The sequence below is a fragment of the Pinus tabuliformis genome, chromosome 2_1 (assembly GCF_031772625.1).
Source record: "Pinus tabuliformis cultivar Carrire ecotype Pingquan chromosome 2_1, CPIR1, whole genome shotgun sequence".
NCBI lineage: Eukaryota > Viridiplantae > Streptophyta > Pinopsida > Pinales > Pinaceae > Pinus > Pinus tabuliformis.
The window spans coordinates 861671729-861693458 of record NC_142299.1 but is presented as its reverse complement, the minus strand read 5'-3'; the positions used below and the strand labels follow the sequence as shown (position 1 = coordinate 861693458).

Genomic DNA, 21730 nt, shown 5'->3' with positions numbered 1-21730 from the left:
ATTCTCCTGGAATATGTAAATTAAATTGAGAATCTCTTGGAAAATTGAACCTCTCTCTTGGAATTAAATAGTAACCCCAAAATTAAGAAAATGTAACTCTCACTCACTAATTCAATGTATGACAAAAGTGTAACTCCTCATTAAATGCACTTGTAACTCCCTCATTCAATTCGATTTGTAACTCTCACCAAATATTCTCTCATGTTTAATTGTAACTCCCTCTCTCCCTAATCCGAATTGTAACTCTTCAAGACAAGCATACTTCTCTCTTTATTCTTGGGATGAGTTACACTTCTCCTCAAGTAACTCCTCCCTCATGGAATTCAATTTTCTTATTATTGGCTCAAGGCATGATATCATTTTGTAACTCCTCTCCCTTCTCATCTATTTAAGCAAGAGCAAGTTAAAGTTGAGAGTAATATGTTCATTGTGAAGAAGGAGAGCTAGTGTTGAGTGTATGCAAGAGAAGTGTGAGAGCAAGTGAAGAGTAATAGAAAGGGAAGAGTTAGAGCAAATGTGAAGGGCTAGATCTGATCAATCGAAGGAGATCTTCAAGCAATGAGCAAGAGCACTTCAACTACAAGTTGATTAGGCATTGGCTAAGTCACCTGACACGGGGATTCGGGACACGTAGGATTCGGGATTCGTGGTGTCGGATTCGGGACACGCTGACCCCCGGAACAGGACACGTTAGGACGCGTTATATATTATTTTATTAAAAAATATATATATATATAATATATATTTAAAATTATATATATATATTAAAAATTAGATATTAACATATTTCTTACACCAATTTTAATTAATGATACAAATTTATTGATTTCAAACATAGATCTTCATCTATAGCTATTAGCATGCATAGTACATACAAAATTCAAATAAATGTTAGTGGTACTGGTCACATAAATGATAAATCTATTAAAAATTTAAATCATGATTCATAATTCATAACTGAAAGACAACTTACAACTACAAAATAGTAAGATAAACACACTGACAACTGTAGTTTTCTCATTAAGTCATCAAATCAAAATCTGTTACATAGGTAGTGTTGGTGCAATGCCAATGGCAAATAGAAATAGAAAATATAAAACAACTATAGGTATACAAGCCTCAAGGCATCAATCAGCATCAGAATCAGCATCACTGTCCCCATCATCATGGTCCCCACTGCTCTCCTCTGCATCCTCCTCCTCCCCTGTATCCATAGTCGCCTCTGCATCTGCTGGTATGGAGGTTGACCCCTCTAAGTCATCAAAACTAATAGGGTCTAGCACTGGATCACCGAGATCCATGTTGGCCAATGCCAACTCAACAGTGGTGTCCAGACCCATATCATCAGGAAAGACATCCCACATCTTTGTCTTTCCCCTCAACCACTCTTCCCTCTGCCTGTAAATAAGACGAAGGTTGGTGTGCACATACACCATTGTCTCTGCCCTGGACTGCTCAAGCCTGCTCTTCTTCACAGTATGCAAATTCCCATATGTGCTCCAATTCCTCTTGCAACAAGAGGATGAAGTCACCTGAGAGAGGAGCCTCATGGCTAACTGCTGAAGAGGAGGGCTTGTTGCCCCATGATTTGCCCACCAAGAGTAGGGCTTCTTAAGCCCCCTGTCTCTAATCACATCATAACCTCCAAATCGACCAGTGCCAGTGGAAAACTCTGCAAAGTTATCCTCCACCTCAGCAAGCAATGCACTATCCTGATAAATCCGCTTCAATGCCTCTTTCCTCCCCTGTGAGATTTCACCATCCATGTGAGGAGGGAATCTGCGAGAAGGTCCACCATTCAGCCACTCATGGCTGTAGTATTTGGGGTTCAATGAGTGAGCCAAACAATGTAAAGGTGTACAATTCTTGTCCCATCTGCGGACAAGAATATCATGTATGGTATCGCAGAAGGCCTCTGGTGATGTCTCATACTGGGGGCACTCACTCTGTAGAATAATGCTCCTCACAGACTCAATCATGGAATCCCATCCCTCATAAACCTCTCCTAGGATGGGTTTGTCTGTATCTGCAACTCGAAGCAAAGAGATGATAGGGTCCATGATCCGAATAATTAGATCTACCCTCTCCCACCAAGCATCATCTAGTACCGTGTCCTTCACTCTTTTAGAGGCTGCCTGATCTGTCTTTCTCCAAAAAGACCAAAACTCAGAAATAACCATGGACCCAAGAGCAGTCTTGACCTCCCTCAACCTCTTCAACATCATGAATGAAGATGCAAACCGTGTATCAGCAATCTTCAACAATGATAGATTGCTGTACTCCTTGTAGATAGTGAGGGCATTTGTATGATTTTGCACAAAGTTACGGATATGTCTTGCATCCTCAATAATGCTTCCAATCCAAAGCACATCAGAAGCAATGGATTTCAGTGCTAAGTTCAATGAATGGACAATGCAAGGTGTCCAAAACACTTGTGGATATTTAGCTTCCACAATCATGCCAGCCGCCTTGCAAACAGGTGCATTATCTGTAATGATTTGCACACAAGAATCAACACCTACCTCTTCAACAACTCTAATAAATAACTCACCCATAAATTGTGCATCCTTGTATTCGCCAATTGTATCCACTGCTTTCAGGAAAACTGGACCATTCAAGGAAGACACCATGAAGTTGATGATTGGGTGTCGTGCTGGATCTGTCCATCCATCAGAAACAATGCTAACCCCAAATGTTGGCCATGATGCCATAATAGGCTCGAGCATTTTTTGCACCTCTTTTTTTGCCTTCGTCAACAATGTGGTTCTCAGCTTCTCTGACCCAGGAGGCACATACCCTGCTGGAGCCCCTTAAGTTAGAGCTCGGCACATCTCAACAAATAAAGGTGAACGTGCAACATTAAATGATATGAAGTTTTGATAGAAGAAGAAGGCAATGGTGAGATCAAGCTCTTCCCGTCTCTCTTTTTGGAAAATCCTGTCCATTGGACCAAGTGATCTTCTTTTTAATGCTTGTCCCTCAGTAGAAGTAGAACTCTCAAATGGAAATTTGGTGGTGGCTTTCCTCAAAAATGGAAGGGGGTCTTCATTCTTGCCCTTGGGTGCTTTTGATTTTGAAGCCAGTGCCACATGTTCCATACCAACATTGGCCTCCTTTTCCAATTCTTTTCTCTTTTGTGAAGTAATAACTTTACAAGATCCAATCCCACAACCAGGTATAGCCAACAAATGTGATTTCACACGGTAATATGTGCTTTTGAAAGAAATGTTAGAAAAGTTGCATTTCCATTGCACATTGCCTCCTCCCTTTCCCTTGTTGTTTGGCCCATCCTCTCTTGTGACATATTTCCACAATGGATATTTTTCATTGTCTTTAAGTCCTCTTCCCTCAATATTACTTGCAGCAGACTCTGATGATATTGGGGGAGGAAGGGCATCTCTACCAATGACATTCTTGCCCTTCCTTGCTGCCTTTGATTGAGCCATGTTACCTCAACCTGTAAAAAAAATGAACAAACTGCTGTAAAAATTGAAATGAACAAACTGCTGTAAAAATGAACAAACTGCTGTAGATCGATATAGATCGATACACTGACACACAAACATGTATATATACCAAGGTAGATCGATATACTGTGAGATAAGCTCTATATACAGACAATGCTGAAGCCTGAGATAATACTACCATTAACTGTAAAATTACAACATGAATGAACACTCTTCAGTTTCACGTATCTCAATCTATAATTTAACTTTGAAAAGTCTAAATATATTACGAAACTATTTACCTAAACTTAAAGATAATCACAACATATGTATAATATCCCGAAGCCAATCACATGTTTGGGTTTACAACCACACGGGTTTTTAATTTTTGCAAATCGTATCAACTGGATATGAATGAAGGGTCTAAATGTTGAACACGGATTTTTTATTTACAAAATGATTACAAATACTAAAACTTTAGAAACTAAATTTAGCATCGACTCATCTATATAGAAGCATGACAAAACGTGCTAACTTGATGCTCATTCACGGCTTTCATGGTGGCGATTGAAGGTTGTAACCGGAGGTTTTATTCTAATAGAAACTTATGCTATCTTTTCAATGTTCATCATACAAAAATTAAAATCTGTTCTGCACAGCCACGTGATTTTGAATAAACAGTTAAATGAATCTATTGTTTTCAAATCCGAATGGTGATTTTAACGATGCCTGTGCGGCTGTGCCTACTTACCTGAAGTTTAAACTGGACGTTGGGTGGACTGTGGACGTTGGGCGGTCCGCTCCTCGCTGCAACAAAGCATTCCTTTGCCAACCACCTTGCAGAATGACTGAATGAGCTGAGAGAGACGCCCCTTTTTAACCTAGCAGGTGTTCCGAACCCTCAAAACGAATCGCAAACCCTCAAAACGAATCGCAAACCAGGACTCGTCATAAAATGTCGAGACACGATTTGGAAATTCGGGCACGTTACTGGACACGACGTGCCACAATAGGACACGACGTGCCCTGCAATCCTGACACGAGTCCGCATAGAATCGTGTCCGATTCGACCGATTCGCGATTCGTCAAGGGTTTTGGACGAATCCGGTTTCCTAGGGCATTGGTGACTTTATTCATTCTCATTCTCTCTCTGTATACTCTGTTGAACAATTGAAGAAATCTAATAGAAGAATAATCATTTGGGTTTTCCACTTGTGGGCTTTGCTTTGGTCATTGGACCTAACTCTCTATGTTTTATATTTGTGCTTGGCTATCTTCATATGATCCTGAAGTTTATGTTCTATCTACAAGTGTTGATCTGAAGAGTTTTGAAGAAGAAATTTGCATTTTAAGTAATTGCAATAGCATAGAAAATTTAGTTTTATGCAAAGTAAATTCAGTTTTCTGCGAAGGAAATTCACTTTTCTGCAAAGTACATTCAGCTTTCTGCAAAATACATTCAGTTCCATTCAAATTTCTGCAATGTACATTCAATTTTCTCCATAGAACTTTCAAGTTTCTGCATAGAACTTTTAAATTTCCGCATAAAACTTTCAGATTTTAACATAGTATCAGAGCCTTGGTGAAGACAAGTCCAAGCAGACCAGAGATCACCTTAAGAGACCCTACTTGCTACCAAATTTTTTTGATCAAGATGACTTCGTCCTAATTCAAGGAAGAGGAGAAGCTGAATGATGTTTCAATTTTTTCTCTGTGGAAAGCAAGGCTAGATATCACTATTGAATAACACAAAGTTTTGGAGTATGTTGAAGGCACAATAGTTGATCCACCAGAGAATTCAAGTGTTGCTGTAAAATCCAAACATAAAAAAGTGAAATCAAAGCTAGGAAAATTATCCTTGATTCTCTTAGTGACCATCTCATTACTTATGTTTCTGGTTTGAAGAAATTTAAAGAAATGTATGATAAACTAATTAGCATGTTTGCAATTAGTAACTTGAACCAGATTATTGCTTTGAAGAATTAGTTGAAGGACATCAAGATGAATAGAGGAGAGACGGTTCAAGCATACTTCCTGAAAATGACTAAAATAAAAAATCAGCGGTCAACAGTTGGTGAAGTTGTACCCGACAAAGAAATGGTGTTAATTGTGCTTGGAGGCCTTTTTCTCCTATTTGGGATACTTTTATCACCACCATCAGTGACATCAACACTATTCCCACATTTGATGAGCTCTTGGGAAAGTGTATCTAAGAGGAAGCCAGAATGATCTCCAGAGAGAGAGTTTTACATCATGAAGAACCTATTGTTTTTACAGCCTAGACAAGAAAAAAAAAGGTAATAAAAAGAAATTTGTTTTCAAATCAAATAAAGGGAATCTAGACATGTCAAAAGTTAGATGCTTTAACTGTCAAAAGCATGGTCACTTTTCTCTTGACTGTAAAGAAAGAAGAAGAGAACCTAGATTCAAAAACAAATTTGATTATAGAAAAGACTTTTGAAAATCAAAGAAAATGGCATCCTAAGAAAATAAGAAATCCAAAATATAGAAATAATGTAGCAAAAATTCAATTAGAATATTTTCTTGTTTTTGCTCTTTCCAGTTCTTCTTCTACAGATGGTTAGTTGATAGTGGTGCTTCCAAACATTTTACTGGTTACAAAAAAGCACTCTCTAATCTAGTTGAGAGGGAGACTAATTTAAATGTTATCCTTGGAGATAATTCTACTCACCAAGTTAAAGGTTATGGTTCAGTTTCATTTCAGTTAGATGATGGCAAATATATTTTTCTGCAAGAAATTTCGTATGTACTTGGTTTGGAAAAGAATCTTGTATCCATATCTACTCTGGAAGATAAAAGAATGAAAATTGTTTTTATTAATGGAAAAGTTCTACCCTGGCCTTTGAACTCAAATATGAGAGAAACCTTCACTCTTGGATCAAGATGTGAAAGGCTTTACAAAGTCAATGGTAAACCCATTCACGCACTAATCAATGATACTGATCTTCAGTCTGAACTATGGCACAAAATATTTGCTCACCTACACTAGAAAGCCTTACCTCATGTAAGGAAAATGGTCTCTTGAATGCCTCACATCAGAATGGATCATGAAGGAGTTTGCCCATGATATGCAAGTGGAAAGCATATAAAGGGACCATTCCCTTCAAGCAGAACAAAATCTAGTCAGGTACTTCAACTCATACATTCTGATTTATGTGGACCTATCCCTGTTACTTCTCTTGGCAGCTACTTGTATTTCATAATTTTTGTTGATGATTTTTCTTGCAAGACATGAATATTATTTTTGAAAAAAAAGGGGAAAAATTTGACATGTTCAGAGATTTCAAGGCTCTCATTGAAAATCAGACTGGAAATTTGATCAAAGCTTTCAGATTTGATAATGGGGGAGCTCACCTCCAATGATTTTAATGATCTTTGCAAAGACCTCATAATAAAGAAAGAAACCACTATATCGTACAATCCACAACAAAATGGTGTGGCTGAGAGGAAGAATAGAACCATTATGGAAGCAGTTAGAGCCATGTTGCATGATCAAAAGCTACCAAAGTTTTTGTGCAGAGAAGCTGCAAATACCGTTGTTTTATGTGCAAAACATAACTCCTTGTCGGGCCTTAAACAATAAAACTCCTGAAGAAGTCTTCACTAGTAAAGCCTGAGGTGAGTCATTTGAGAATATTTGGTTGTCCTGTATACTTCCATGTGCCAAAAGAGAAAAGGAACAAGCTGGAACCTTCAGGTAAGAAAGCTACGTTTGTTGGTTATTGTGATAATTCAAAAGCTTGTAGAATTTATGTACCTAGTCAAAGAACTATAGAGTTTAATAGAGACATAACATTTGATGAAGATGTAGCTCTTAGAAAAGTAAGAGACTTTCCTCCTCCTGCCATTGTTGAAAGACAAGTTTTGATGAAAAAGAGGTTGCATGTTAGTTTGAACCGAAACTTAAGAATGAGCTTGTTGATCATCCAATGCATTATGTTGACCACTACATGTCAATGACCCATAGCAGTACACCCCCCTTTTTCACAAAAAGGATTGCGCCTAATCGATGTGTCCGTTTCGTTCAGCTATCATCATCAGTCTGATAATCATGTTATAATATAAACCCATTTTTCATATATATGATGTAAATAATCTCAGTAGATCCGAATCATGTATGTAATTACCTAGGTAAACCTACTTTTTTGGTGACGATCTAAATTCTGGGAGGTTTTTTGTCTCATCGATTCATTCTCGGATGGTCGGCAAAGTTTTCCTTCAGTCTTACCCCAGAGCCGAAATGTATTTTGTCACTGAGATCTTAGACAAGTCCTAGTGTTTTAGATCGAGTCTATGTAAAAGTGATTTGGGAATAATCTTAACTATTTGGTTAGGTTATTTTATTACAAATTGCTTGGTCCGCTGGATTATACTTGTGTCGCATAAATGGGTAGTCTGTAAGGGTCTGTTTCAGATGGGTTTTCCACCTTATGATGTAAAAGATATGAAAATTATGATGTAAAGTGTCTTGAGAGTTGGAAAAACCATTTATCCCCTCATAGGTTAATTAATTAAATTTTCTAGCCAAAAATTAATTAAAATACTAAGCCAAAAATTTAATAAATTCTAGGTCCTAGGTAAATTTAAATTTTCCAAAGGCAAAATTCGTTGGTCCTTAAAATTCAAATTTTAAAAAGCCCCAGGACTAAAGTAAATTAATTATTTTGATAAATTTTAAGCCTTTAGTCCCTAGGGGTTAAGTGAAAGTCAAAATTTTGAGGAAATTAACTCAAAATTTTTATTTTTGAGTTAATTAAAATTCATTTAATTGAAAATTTCGAATTTCCTCAGGAATTTAATATTTCTACGGATGAGATTAAAAGAAATTTTAATCCTCATCAACGTCGAGATTACTTTGACAAGGATCACTCGAACTAGCAGTTGGAAGATTTATCTTTAAATAGGAGGTCATTTGTCAATTGATCCATCCGATCTTGGAGTCATGTGCTAAGTGAAATATCTCTTGTAATCTTTTTATGAACAATAAAGAAAGACTTTGGGGTTAATTTTTGATGGTGTTACTCTTCATGGAAATATTGTAAGATGTGTCATTTTCATGCATAGATTTCTTTTTAGCCATTGATGATAGCTTTCAGAATAGTGATTTGAGTACAGGTATCTTGCTCAGTCGTTGGGGTTTAAGCGATGATCTAAATTTTGAATGTAATAGCAGGTATCTCTATTTATCTGAAATTTTATTATCATTTTCTCGTTCTATTTTAATGGTTGGATTGAGTTTTGCAGAAAATTCTTGATTTTTTTTATCATCAGGTGTTCGGGGAAGTTTTTAAAAGAATGTTGAATGAATTAATTTTGAATGAGCAAACAACTCAATGATAATAGAGAGATATTTACAATAATAGAAACATCAGGTTTCTATGTAGAATATGGAAACACTCAGTTTCATCTAAGAAACTGCTAAAAGAATACAAATAGCAACAGCTAAAAAGAATGAGCATTAAATACTAAATAGGAATATTCTAATACCCTCCCTTAATGCTCAATCTATTTACAACACCAATAGACCCTCTGAATTTTACAAATTTATCAGGACCAAGAGGCTTGGTGAAAATGTCGGCGGGCTGCTCTGTTGTGGGAACATATTGCAACTAAACTGAGCCGTCTTCAACAAGCTGGCGAATGTAGTGACAATGAGTTTCCACATGCTTTGTTCGTTCATGAAAGACTGGATTCTTGGCAAGTTTGAGCACTCCCTGATTATCACAAAACAAAGAAGTAGGCCCTGTCTGGGAAACATGCATATCTGCAAGCATACGTCGAAGCCAAACTGCCTCACAGGATGCCTTAACTACTCCCCGATACTCTGCTTCTGTTGAGGAGAGAGCCACTGCCTGTTGCTTCTTACTAGTCCAAGTAACAACACCGGATCCTAGATTAAACACATACCCAGCTGTAGATTTACGATCATCAACCGAACCAGCCCAGTCAGAATCAGTGTAACCACGGAGTATAGGTTTGGAACTTCGAGTGTATAAGAGACCATAATCAGAATTGCCCACGCACATATCGTAGCACACGCTTTGCTGCTTGCCAATGATCAGCTTTAGGAGCTGACATGAAGCGGGAAATGTAGCTTACTGCAAAACTGATGTCAGGTCTGGTATCAGTAAGGTAGATGAGACTGCCCACTAATTGCCTGAATAAAGTTTCATCCACAAGGGGAGAGGATGACTGTGCTGAAAGTTTGAGCCCTGGTTCCATAGGAGTCGTGGCCGGTTTGCAATCCTGCATTCTGAATCTGTCCACAAGATTTTTGGCATACTTGGACTGAGAGAGAAAGATCTGATTTTCAGTCTGCCAAACTTCAACCCCCAGACAGTAATGAAGAAGTCCCAAGTCGGTCATCTCAAAAGTTCTGCATAAATCTTGTTTGATCCCATGGATCAAATGTGCAGAGCTGCCAGTAATGATAAGGTCATCCACATAGACAACCACAAATAAGATATCATCACCAGTATGCTTGATATACAGGTTTGCATCAGATGGACTCCGCTGAAAACCCTGATCTGTCAGGTACTGATCAATTTTCATGTACCAAGCCCGAGGAGCTTGTTTCAATCCATAGATTGCTTTAGCTAAATGACACACTTTCTGTTCTTGACCAGCAATCTTGAATCCTGGAGGCTGCGTCATGTAGACTTCTTCTTGGAGATCACCATTGAGGAAAGCACTCTTTACATCCATCTGATGAACTTTCCAATTGAACTGAGCTGCTAGGGCAAGCATAAGCCTTATGGTACTCATCTTGGCTGTAGGAGCAAAAGTCTCCTCATAGTCAATGCCTTCCTTCTGTGAGAACCCTCGAGCCACAAGACGAGCTTTATACTTGTCTATGGTTCCATCAGCTTTGTATTTCACTTTATACACCCATTTGCAACCTATGGGTTTTTTTTCTGCAGGAAGATCAGAAAGTGTCCATGTGTGATTCTTCTGAAGGCTCTGGAATTCGGCTTCCATAGCCTGTTCCCACTCAGATGTACCCTTAGCCTCTGAATAGGTTTGAGGCTCAAAAATACTGTGTAGGTTAGCCATAAGAGCAAAATTGACTGTAGACTGTTGTCTGTTCTTATGTCTAGAAGTTCTACCTTCAAGGAGCTCATCATCCCGGAGATCACCAATGGTTTTAGCCCACCATTTAGGCCGAAGAGTAGAAGAACCAATATCAGGATGAGGTGGAGAAGACTCAAGAGCAATAGGGGCCGCAAGAGGAGGGTTATTTTCTGGAGGAAGCTCAGATAGAGTATTATCAAGTACTGATGCTACATCATCCCTCCCATCAGGTGGACCGACCGGAAGAAGAACATTGTGAGGCTGATCCTCAGAACACTGCTCAGAAGAAGAAGAAGACTGAAAGAATCCTCTGTCTTCATCAAATACTACATCCCGACTGAAGCTAAGACGACCAGTGGCTATATCTATCAGCCTATAGGCCTTGTGATGATCATTGTACCCTGTCATCATGAGTTTCTGGCTTTTGGAATCCAACTTAGAGCGCTTAGCAATTGGAATCCAAACATATGCAACTGAGCCAAATACTTTGAGATGACTGATCTTAGGCTTACGGCCAGACCAAACCTCTTCAGGAGTCTTCCCTGTAACAGCCTGAGTGGGTGATCGGTTAAGAAGATAAACAGCAGTAAATACTGCTTCAGCCCAGAATTTGTTTGGAACACTCTTGTGTTGTAGCATGGAACAAGCCATTTCAACAACCGTGTGGTTGCGACGCTCGACAACACTGTTCTGCTGAGGAGTGTAAGGAGTGGTTAATTGACGTTTGATGCCATGAATATCACAGAAGTTGGCAAACGCTGAAGAACAAAATTCCCCCCCATTGTCAGTCCTAAGGGTCATGATGTTACAACCAGATTCTTTTTCCACTAAGGTTTTAAACTTCTGAAAGGTACTAAGAGCATCAGATTTATTTTTTTAAAAATACACCCACATCTTTCTACTGAAATCATCTACAATAAGTAAAAAATATTTGCAAGCAGTGATAGAAGCTGTATTCATAGGACCAGTGTTGATAATATCGCCGATATTTCGGCGATATTCGTAAATATCGCGCTATTTTGGCGAAAACGAAATTTCGGCTGGAAAATAGCGCGATATTTTCGTGTTTTTAAAATCTCGCGAGATTTCCGAAATTGCGGCGATATTTTCATAAATATCGCGCCACGACTGTAAATATCGCGGGTTAGGTTTAATGTGGTTATAAAATGGTTATATTGTTTTGGTGAACCCGTCACTTTGTTAATGTTTTCGTTGCTGGAGAGAGACGGAACCTGGCGGTCGGTGCTGCAGCCTGCGAAGGAGGGTTTACCCGGTGCAATCGTCCGAGTCCCGACGTCTTGACTCTTCGCTGTTCAACGTCCAGCCGTCAACGCAACGCTGCAGCCTAAGGTATTCAAGATTGTCTTGTTCACAACTTCGATTGTGAACAAGACTATAACACTTGTCATCGATATATATTATAAAGGGTTTATATATTGTTGAACAGACCATAAGAGATGTTGAGTGACGAGTCTGCCATTCCTAGAGTACTGCCGCATATAACAAATCTGATGTCACAAATAAATTATAATAGTGAAGTTTATAAATTATAATAACTTCAGATCTTCAAACTTCCAGGAGGATCATTCCTTTCAAAATCTTTGCTTACAGAAATGTCTTCAACAGAATCTCTATTCTGCTACCTAAAGCTTAGTATAGAAGATTTCTGGCACTCTCAAGTTAATACTACCATAATCCTCACAGCCATAGGGTTTATCTATATACCACACAACCATAAGGTTTCTCTGCACATGTAAAAGGGTCCTTTGCATTCAGATATATCTGCTATACTGTCTAGACTCCAAACATATCAAGGTTACTGTTAGGCTTTAGCAAGATCACTGTCTGTATGGTAATAAGTTATAACAAGGTCACTGTCATGTCACAACAACTATCATTACAGTCATCAGGTCACTATGTCAAGATTACTGCTGTCATGCTGCCATTAATTACTTTCATCAAGATCTTGTTATAGAAGGTTGCTACCCAGTTCACAGGTCACTGACATAATCCTTCATCAAGGACTCTTGCCATGAACACAATCATGCCTTCAAGTCACCAACACAACGCCAAAGTCACCGTCAAAGGTAACTGCCTTATGAGGTTACTGTCACACTGTCATGACTCATGAGTCTCAACATGCATGTAACCAACAGAATTTGGTCAAACCCTGTAGCATCCAACCCAACATCAACAAATCTGTTCTCAGTTCTTGAAAACACTAATCCTTTTTTGGGGGCTTAAAAGTTAACACGTCATGTTTTGCCAGTACTCTTTCCTGATGCCTTCTTGTATTGGACCATGTAAAGCAGCCTCCAATATCATGATGTTTATGGCTGCAATTCACATTAAAAACTTGATGTGTTGATTTTATTTTACATCAACTCTTATTTCACCTCCTACAATTACTTGTCTACCTTATTAAAATCCCCTCTCAACACTCATTTAGCCTCAGAAAGATTGTTAGTGAACCAATATTAGAAGAATAGATGGAGCATAATCCCATGTTTTGGCCTGAGATTAGGAAAGTTGCCTTCCCACTCTACCATATTGAAATCTTTCACAACAGTTGCCCTCCCACTCTACCATATTGAAATCTTTCCCAACAGTTGCTTATCCTCAGAAGATAGCATATAAGCCAACATTAGAAGCATAAATATAAATGCTTTTATTATCCTCAATGTATACAGTTACACTGCCTGTAGCAGCCAAATCGCAGTCCTCTAACGCTGTTATTGAATACATTTATATTTTATGATTTTAATGTCTTTTGACTCTTTTCTACATAGCTTGACTAGGGTCCTTTGTGTGAAGATTGCAGATTGTAGAACTTTGTTAAAGTTTAGTCCATTTGTCTTTGAAGAATGAGGATTTGATATTGAGACCTGCACCCATGGAATTTCGTAAATTCGTATTACTTATTAAGTTATTAAGTTACTAATTCCAAATTTTTTTTGGTGCTGTAGGTTTCCTTTTGAGTTAGCCCACTACAAAATACAAATATGCCAAAAAACTTGGACCCATTTTGGGAGTATGGGATCCCTGATGGTGGGACAAATCGTGCATATCTTTCATGCAAATTGTGTGGGGACAAGATGACAGGTGGGGTTACACGACTGAAATACCATCTTGCTAGACTCCCTGGACATGATGTTGCCATTTGTAAAGTTTCTAGTCCGGAGCTTATACGAAAAGCTCTTGAGGCAATTGAAGAAAAGGACAGAAAGAAGGAAGAGGCGGAAAGAAACAAAGCTGAACGTGCAGGTAGATCTTTTGGGATATCTTCTCCTGATTTTGATGTTCAGGGTAGTGGCCCTACTGGCCCTAGTGGGAGGGGCTCCACAACTGGCACACCATCACATGCTAGCGCTACTGCTAGTGTGAATGCGAGGTCATCATTTTTTGTTCCACGAACAGGAGCTGGAGCACAACCTGGCATAAAATCGCTTTATAAAAAAAAGGAGAAGGAAGAAGCAGATAGAGTCATGGGGAGGTGTATTTATTGGAGCGACTTACCTCTCAGCATCACAAAAACCAATCCATTTTGGCAACCAATGTGTGATGCTATTGCTGTTGTGGGCCCAGGGTACAAAAGTGCCACATATGAGGAGTTGCGGGGGCCAATTCTTCAAGCAGAAAAACAAGACATCAACTCTAGATTGGCAGAGTTGAAACAGACATGGGAAGTCACTGGATGCACAGTGATGTCTGATGGTTGGAAAGATAGGAAGGGTAGGACCCTTCTAAATTTCTTGGTACATTGTCCTAAAGGTACCATGTTTATTAAATCGTTGGATGCATCAGAACATATCAAAGATGCAGCAACGATATGTGAGTTGTTAGATGGGTTCATTCAGGAGATTGGTGTGCAGAATGTGGTGCAAGTCGTAACAGACAATGCAGCTAATTATGTGTCTGCCGGCAGAATGCTTATGGAGAGGCATCCCACATTGTTCTGGACTCCATGTGCAGCGCATTGTCTTGATTTGTTGCTTGAGGATATGGGGAAACTCTCCTTCATCAAGGAGGTAGTTGATATGGCTAGGAGCATCCCCAAGTTTATTTATAACCATGCTTTTGTTCTTAGCCTTATGAGGAGGTACACTAAAAACAAGGAGTTGCGGCGTCCTGCCATCACACGTTTTGCCACAACCTTTATTACTCTCCAGTCTTTGCTTCGATGTCAGTTCGAGTTGAAGCAAATGTTTGTGTCTGATGATTGGCGTGGTTGTAGATACAGCAGGAGACCTGATGGGAGAGCCATTGAAAAAATGGTGTACTCTGAGACATTTTGGTGTGGAGTACAAGAAGCATGTGCAGTTAGCGAACCTATAGTAAAGGTTCTTAGATTGGTGGATGGAGAGAAGCCTGCAATGCCTTATTTGTATGAGGGCATGGATAGGGCCAAGGAGGCCATTCGTTCCTATTATGCAGACAAGGGTTCTGCTGGCCTTAATAGGCAGATGATGTTATGGGATGTGATCGATAGTCGGTGGACAGGGATGCTTCATCGACCCATTCATGCAGCAGCACTCTTCCTCAACCCTGCATTTGCATACAAATGCAAGTTTCGTTTTGATGGCGAGGTGATGGAAGGGCTCCATACCTGTATTCAGAGGATGGTACCTGATTCTGAGCTTCGTAGCAAAATCAAGCGCGAGGTACAGAGTTATCAGGATTGTGTTGGCCTATTTGGCTTTGATGATGCCATTAAGGAAAGGGCCCTCTTCATGCCACGTAAGTGACAAGTCATCACTCATTAGAAATTAGAAATTTGAATTTAATTATGTTTTAACTTTTAACTTTTAACTTTTAAGTTTTTGAATTTTTTATTTCATTATTTTGTTGTAGATCTTTGGTGGCGAAGCTATGGTGCAAGGGCACCAAATTTGCAAAATTTGGCTATACGAATCTTGAGTCAAACATGTAGCTCTTCAGGGTGTGAGCGCAATTGGAGTGTATTTGAGAAAATACACGCCAAAAAGCGCAACAGGTATAACTTTGAACTCAAGCCTTCAGTTGAGCAATTACACTTATTGTAATTTTTAATTTTTAATTTATGACCTTCAAGTGTCAAGAGTCAAGAGTCAAGACTCATTACTTTTTTTGACACTCTTACAGGTTGGAGTTCGCACGCCTCAACGATTTGGTGTATGTGCATTACAACATCCGACTTCGAGTGAGGCAAATAGAATCACCAGTGGATCCAGATGCCATTTCCTTAGACAATATTGATGTATTGTCTCCGTGGAGGGTGGAGTCTCAGGAGCCCATATTGGAGGAGTCACCTTCATGGTTGGAGGAGCCAGTGGCAGATGATCCATTAGAGCAGGGGCAGCAAGAGGAGGACTCGGAGTCAGAGGAGCAGCAGCACTTAGAGGAGGAGCAGGAGGAGCTGGAGGAGGACACTGCGGGAGCATCAGCATCAACACCATCTGCTATAGATATAGGAGAGCATAGCTCCATGCCTATCACTCATTATTTGACATTAGGTGCAGAGGCAGTGTCAGGGCCTTCTACTACTAGGGGCAGGCCTGACAAACAGCCCATCATGTTTTCCCGTAAAAGGGGGAGAGGGCAGTAGATAGATAGCTGCTAGTTTTATTTGTTATGCTACATGTAACTCATGATGATGAGATACTTTTATTATTATATGTGATGTTATTTTGTATTGGTTCTCCACATTTGAGTCCTTGAATGGACAATTATCAGGGATTAGCACGATTTGGTATCGCCTTTGATATATCATTTCTATTTGACATCATATATATCAGTGTTTTCTTCATATTTATGTGCCAATGTGTTTAAACTTTAAACTTTATTTCATGTTGTTATTGCTTTATATGTTTAAAAATCTGAAAAAAATGAATATATTATGCATTTTTTATGCTTGCTTTTGTTGTTTAAATTCTGAACATGAAGATGTTGCTTTAAAAATTAAAATAGTTTCTTGAGTGTTTGCTGGGCACTGTATAGTTATACTCATTTAATGCCAATTTTTTGTTTTTTTTGTGCCCTAGGTTTGAATTAGTTCACTACAAATGTCAAATATGCCAAAAGCCTTGGACCCATTTTGGGAGTATGGGGAGGCTGTTGGTGGGGCAAATCAGGCATATATATCATGCAACTTGTGTGGGACCAAGATGTCAGGAGGGATTACACGATTGAAATACCATCTGGCTAAACTCTCTGCATATGATGCAGCAGATGTGATGCCTTGTATGGTTTCTAGTGCAGAGGTTATACAAAAAGCTCGTGAAGCAATTGCTGAACAAGACAGAAAGAAAGCTGCTAGGGAGAGGCCAATGGTCTCAGATAGATAGCTGCTAGTTTTATTTGTTTTGCAACTTTTGCTACATATAAGTTTATAACTGATGATGATGAAATACTTTTAAACTTTTATATATGTGATGTTTTGTTTGAGTCCTTGATTGGACAATTATCACTATCAGGGATCAGCAGGATATGTGATGTTATTTTAATTTTTGTTTGAGTCCTTGATTGGACAATTATCAATTTATCACTATCAGGGATCAGCAGGATTTGGTATCGCCTTTGAAGTTTGATGTATCATTTCTATTTGACATCATATATATCAGTGTTTTCTTCATATTTATGTGCCAATGTGTTTATTTCATGTTGTTATTGCTTTATATGTTTAGAAATCTGAAAAAAAATGAATATATTATGCATTTTTTATGCTTGCCGATATTTGCCGATATTTTGCCGATATTTTCGCCGATATTTCCGATAAGATATTTTCCGGACCCTCGCTGATATTTTCCCGATACCGATATTATCAACACTGCATAGGACTGCAAATATCAGCATTAAGTAACTGAAGTACCTTAGATGCGCGCCAAGATTCTCCATGTTTGAATGAAGACCGATGTTGCTTTCCCGCTTGACAGGCGCTGCATACCCCCAACTGCTGAGTCTGAATATCAGGTAATCCAGACACAAGTCCCTCCCGAGAGAGCTGAGAGAGATACTGCATATTGAGATGCCCATATCGCTGATGCCATAGAGTGCTGATAGGAGAGATACGTGCTGCTAGAGCCACTTCTGGAGAGTCACTGGTGTCAAATACCCTGTATAGACCATGGTCCTCTAGGCCAACAACAACTGTTAAACTAGTCTCCCTGTCAATAATGGAGCATTTGTGGGCACTGAACACTACATCAAGTTGAGGAGAATTCCTCATAATCTGGCTGAGAGATAGCAGATTAATGTCCATACCAGGAACATAGTATACATTCAGAAATATAAGTGTGCGCCCACACTGAATTTGAACTGTACCTCTGCCAGCTACTGTGTACTTTTCACCTCCGCCAAATACCACGGAATCACTGAAGGGTGAGAAGTCAATAAACCAGTCACGCCTGTGAGAGAAATGGCGTGATGCACCAGAATCAATGTACCATGCAGAGGAAGGAACAGGATCTGAAGACCTTTTAGCCATAAAGGCGTAAAAGGCAGACTCTGTCTGCTCGGAATGTTCTGCAACATTTGCTGTCTGATGTGGCCCTCCCTGTTTCCTCTGTTCAGAACCAATCCTCTGTCGGCAATCTTTCTTCCTAGCAGGATCAAAAGGCTGAGAAGAGCCTTTCTGCTGAAAGGACTGAGAGGACTGATATTTTGCAGAAAATGCATTTTCCGAGGACACTGATGAAGCACTACTACCAAACTGCTGTTTCCACCGATCCTGCTGCAGAAGTTTGGTACATAATTCTGGAAACTTCAGATCAACATTTGTGGTGGTAATGTTGAGTGTTTCTATGAAGTGTTCATAAGACTTCGGTAGACTTTTCAAAGTAATGACTACCATATCTTCTTCCTCCATGGTCCGACCAATGGCTTCAAGCTGATCTCGAATGTCTTTAATTTTGTTGAGATGTTCCTGTAAAGACATATGTTTGTCCATCATGATGGAGAACAACTGATTTTTGAGAAAAAAAGCTCTGTTTTTGTCAGATGTCTCGTGCAGTTCTTTCAACTATTGCCAGATTTCGGCAGCTGTCTTGCCAGAAGGAATCTGTGGTAACTGATCATCAGTGACAGAGAGCTTGAGAAGCATAACAGCCTCTCGATTTCGATCATCAAATTTATCTTGATCGGTACCAGCTGTACCAGGACGGAGCTCTTTGCCCAAAATGAGCTGATCAAGACGCCTGTATTCAAAAATGGTTAACATTCTTTGTTTCCAAATGTTATAGTTGCTGCCATTAAAGCGTTGATTTCCTTCTAGCATCAGATTGGTGAGCGTGGCCATTTTCCCAAAGAAAATACAGAAGTCTGACACAAAGAAAAATGTAGCTGCCTGAGATATATTTACCCAGCAAAAATATATCTCCCCAGTCTAAAAAATAGCAATAGAGCAGGTTCCACTGCTGTAGCTGTACCCTTCTTTTAAATTTTACAATAAATAATCACGCTGGAAAATCCGCTGACTTGTATATGATACCTTGATATATGATACCTTGATATTCATAAGCCACCAATGTCCTCCTCAGCTTTAACTTTCTACAGACTCCTTTAATTTGGTGCTACTACAGTGCCTCAGACATACCACAGATGAGGCCTTAGAAATGATGCGCTGTCACAGATAACACCTTCAAGATAGGCTGCTGCCTCAGGTGGAGTCTCAGGGGTATTTCACTGGCCAGATAGTGCCTGAAAATTAAAATAACAGGCAGATTTCGAAAAACTAACAAAGGTTATGGGCCCACGATTTCGAAAAACTAAGTTTCTGCATCAAAACTTGCCACGCAGCCTTCAATTTCCTGTAACGAGAAAGAGATCCGACACCGAGATAAACCAAGAGAAATCGGGATGGGCCTTGGGACCGATGATGGGTTACGAGATCAAAGCGCGGCAGCACGAAATATTCTGCAGGGTCTCTCGGGAGATCTTTGTTTGACGGACGAGGAGCTGTAATTGGATTTGTAAGCTCTTTGAACCAGCCGTCTCCAAAACCTGCGTAGTCAAAAAAGAACCCCGTACCGAGCCGTTTGATAATAAACTTAATGCGGCTGGCAGAATCTCTAAGCTCCAGGAGCCCGAAACAGACAAAGAAGGCAATTGAAATAGTAAATTTTGCGTTTCGAACCCGACACAGTGAGCCGTCGAATGCCGTCAAAGCTTCACGTAATGCTGGATCGCTGACGTCAGACGTATCACGATGAGACAAATAGAAAAGACGAGGGCCACGATGAGACGACAAGGGTTCAAAAAACAAATAGACAGTTCAAATCGACAGATAGACTGCTGCCCATAACACGCAGGCCGTATTTTCAGACCAGACGAACCATGCAACCTGGACCTGGGTCACCTTTGTCGAAGAAATAGCCGGATTCGAAATGTCGGGCTTTAGTTTCAAGACGATTTCACTATTCCGAGCCGGAAAGCCGTCCAGTTTTAATTCACAATTCCGAGCCGGAAATCCAAAATGACTTTCACGATTCCGAGCAAACTGGCCAGCCAAAAAACGAATCCCGCTCCCACGAAACGGTCACCGCCACAAAGTTAATTTCTCAGAAAAAATGATAATGCAGGGGAAGAATCCATTTCTGTATCGAGATGGACGACTGTAAGCTTTTATCACAGTGAGCAAAGCCGAGGCTAAGACTCAGTGAAGGCTACCTGGCTTACAGAGGGCTCGACCTTAGAAAGGACTCAAGAGATTAGGATGCAGAGAGAATAACTGTTCAAGAAATCTCTTAACCTCGCTCTGATACCATAAAAGAATGTTGAATGAATTAATTTAGAATGAGCAAACAGCTCAATGATAATACAGAGATATTTACAATAATAGAAACATCAGGTTTCTATGTAGAATATGGAAACACTCAGTTTCATCTAAGAAACTGCTAAAAGAATACAAATAGCAACAGCTAAAAAGAATGAGCATTAAATGCTAAATAGGAATATTCTAATAGTTTTCAGTTGGACCAACCAACTCCCGATTCGTATTTTCTGAAGAGCCTAGCTTGATTTGATCCCGGGCTTATCATAAGATTTTTATTGGTGATGCAAGAAGGGTTTTGGGCTAAGCACCTCTTTTTAAACTTAAGAAATTTAATTTTTTTGTGTTAAATTTATAAATCTGGTTGTTAAGAGTCTCAGATTATCACATCTGGGAGCGGAGTTGGACTCACACTCACCAGATCTGATAGATCTGTTATTCCTATGCATAGATCTATAAATTTTTTGGGTTTTCTGACTTGGGTTCTTGGGGTTTTATTTATTTCTGTATATCCGAGTTCTGGGTGTTTTTGTTTTCAGGTACAGGTTTTAGATCTGAAGGTGAAGTTTGATTTGAAAACCAGATCTGGAGACTATCCAGATATTTTTGCAGTTCAAGGGTTTCTTAAATTTTTTAAATCTGGAGACAATTTTATAGGGGTTTCGATTATAAATCTGAATCAAAACATATCAACTTAATCTGGAAATTTCTGAGTTTTATTGGGCCACGACTTTCCATTTTGTCTGCTACCTGGGGTTTTTGTTTTGCAATTTTGTTGAAGAAATTTCGATTTTTTTGGAGAGGCCCATAGCTACAGCTCTGTGTCTTTCCATTTGCTTCTTTCTTCCTAAATCCGTAGCCCTCCATGCTCTGCGTATTGGCCAACCCCTCCACACTGTTGTCCATTTCCCGCTGTTCTCATTCAATCCGCAGCCATCACGCTGCCTAAGCCCTCAGCTTGTCCTTCTCTCTATCTGCGCAAGTCTTCATTCAATTTGGACGTCCAAAACTGCAAGCTCCCTCCTTGCTCCTCGTTCTTTCTACCTACAACTCCTGCAACACGTCTCTGCCTAGCTCTCTTTCTCGCTGCCATAGCTCCGTTGTCCGATACGTGCAAACTTCGCTACGATTTTTGCTGCCTGCATTCCCATTTTCCCTTACCGGCTACCCTAACCCGCGTCGTATCTTCTCAGATCCTGCACGCTGCTCCTCATCGCTCTGTTGTCGACCTTTCTTCCCTTCTCCCGTAGTGCTCCCTCTGCCATCACATTCCATACACAATCGATGCCTGATCTCCAACCTGTTGTACATCCTCCACCTGCAAACAACGGCCTCATAACCCTCATCCCTGTCCATCGAGCTCTATCTCTACGTCTGCCCTCCTCGCCGTCAAGTTCATCTGTCGCTGTCGGACCTGCAAGTAGCCACTTCAACTTTCATTCTCTTT

The 21730-nt window shown here is 39.7% G+C and overlaps 2 protein-coding genes across 5 annotated transcripts in view; one reads left to right on the top strand and one right to left on the bottom strand.

The window, feature by feature from the left end:
* LOC149203398 (phosphoenolpyruvate phosphatase-like) overlaps positions 1–21730 on the bottom strand; it is a 345157-nt gene that overhangs the window by 9597 nt on the left and 313830 nt on the right. The gene's annotated exons all lie outside the window — the stretch shown is intronic.
* LOC149203400 (uncharacterized) lies at positions 14270–15821 on the top strand. The gene is made up of 2 exons (XM_089400186.1): positions 14270–15531; positions 15660–15821. The coding sequence occupies exon 1, from the start codon at positions 14315–14317 to the stop codon at positions 15281–15283; it is 969 nt and encodes a 322-aa protein (XP_089256312.1). The 5' UTR covers positions 14270–14314; the 3' UTR covers positions 15284–15531; positions 15660–15821.

Bases quoted from the DNA above. Each gene is read 5' to 3' on its own strand.
- LOC149203400 (XM_089400186.1), top strand. From the start codon at position 14,315: ATGTTTATTAAATCGTTGGATGCATCAGAACATATCAAAGATGCAGCA.